General features: G+C 33.0%; 1 protein-coding gene across 1 annotated transcript in view; it reads left to right on the top strand.

Annotated features, from left to right (window-relative positions):
• Positions 1 to 291, top strand: part of LOC119594135 (monofunctional C1-tetrahydrofolate synthase, mitochondrial-like) — a 2,858-nt gene that overhangs the window by 2,362 nt on the left and 205 nt on the right. The window contains exon 4 of the mRNA XM_037943201.1: positions 65 to 182. Coding sequence (XP_037799129.1) covers positions 65 to 182 — 118 coding nt within the window. The remainder of the gene's footprint in view (positions 1 to 64; positions 183 to 291) is intronic.

The raw sequence follows: 291 nt of genomic DNA on the forward strand, positions 1-291 counted from the left end.
AAAATACTGAAAGTTTTTCATTTGTAATGTGAGAAGAAAAAACTACTCAACATATATTATACAGCTGAATCGCCTGAAGAAGCTGGGCATTGTAGAAACCAACCCAGACAAACTGACAGAGGAGGAAATAACAAAGTTTGTACGGCTGAATATTGATCCAGCTACCATCACATGGCAGAGAGGTTTGTCTTTGGCAAACATAGAAATAGCTGTAAATTTTCTGTTGAGAGATAATTAGTAATGTAGTTTGTATATAAGCATATGTAGACTGATTTATTACTTTTTAATTTA

The sequence above is a fragment of the Penaeus monodon genome, chromosome 33, assembly GCF_015228065.2.
Source record: "Penaeus monodon isolate SGIC_2016 chromosome 33, NSTDA_Pmon_1, whole genome shotgun sequence".
Classification (NCBI taxonomy): Eukaryota; Metazoa; Arthropoda; class Malacostraca; order Decapoda; family Penaeidae; genus Penaeus; species Penaeus monodon.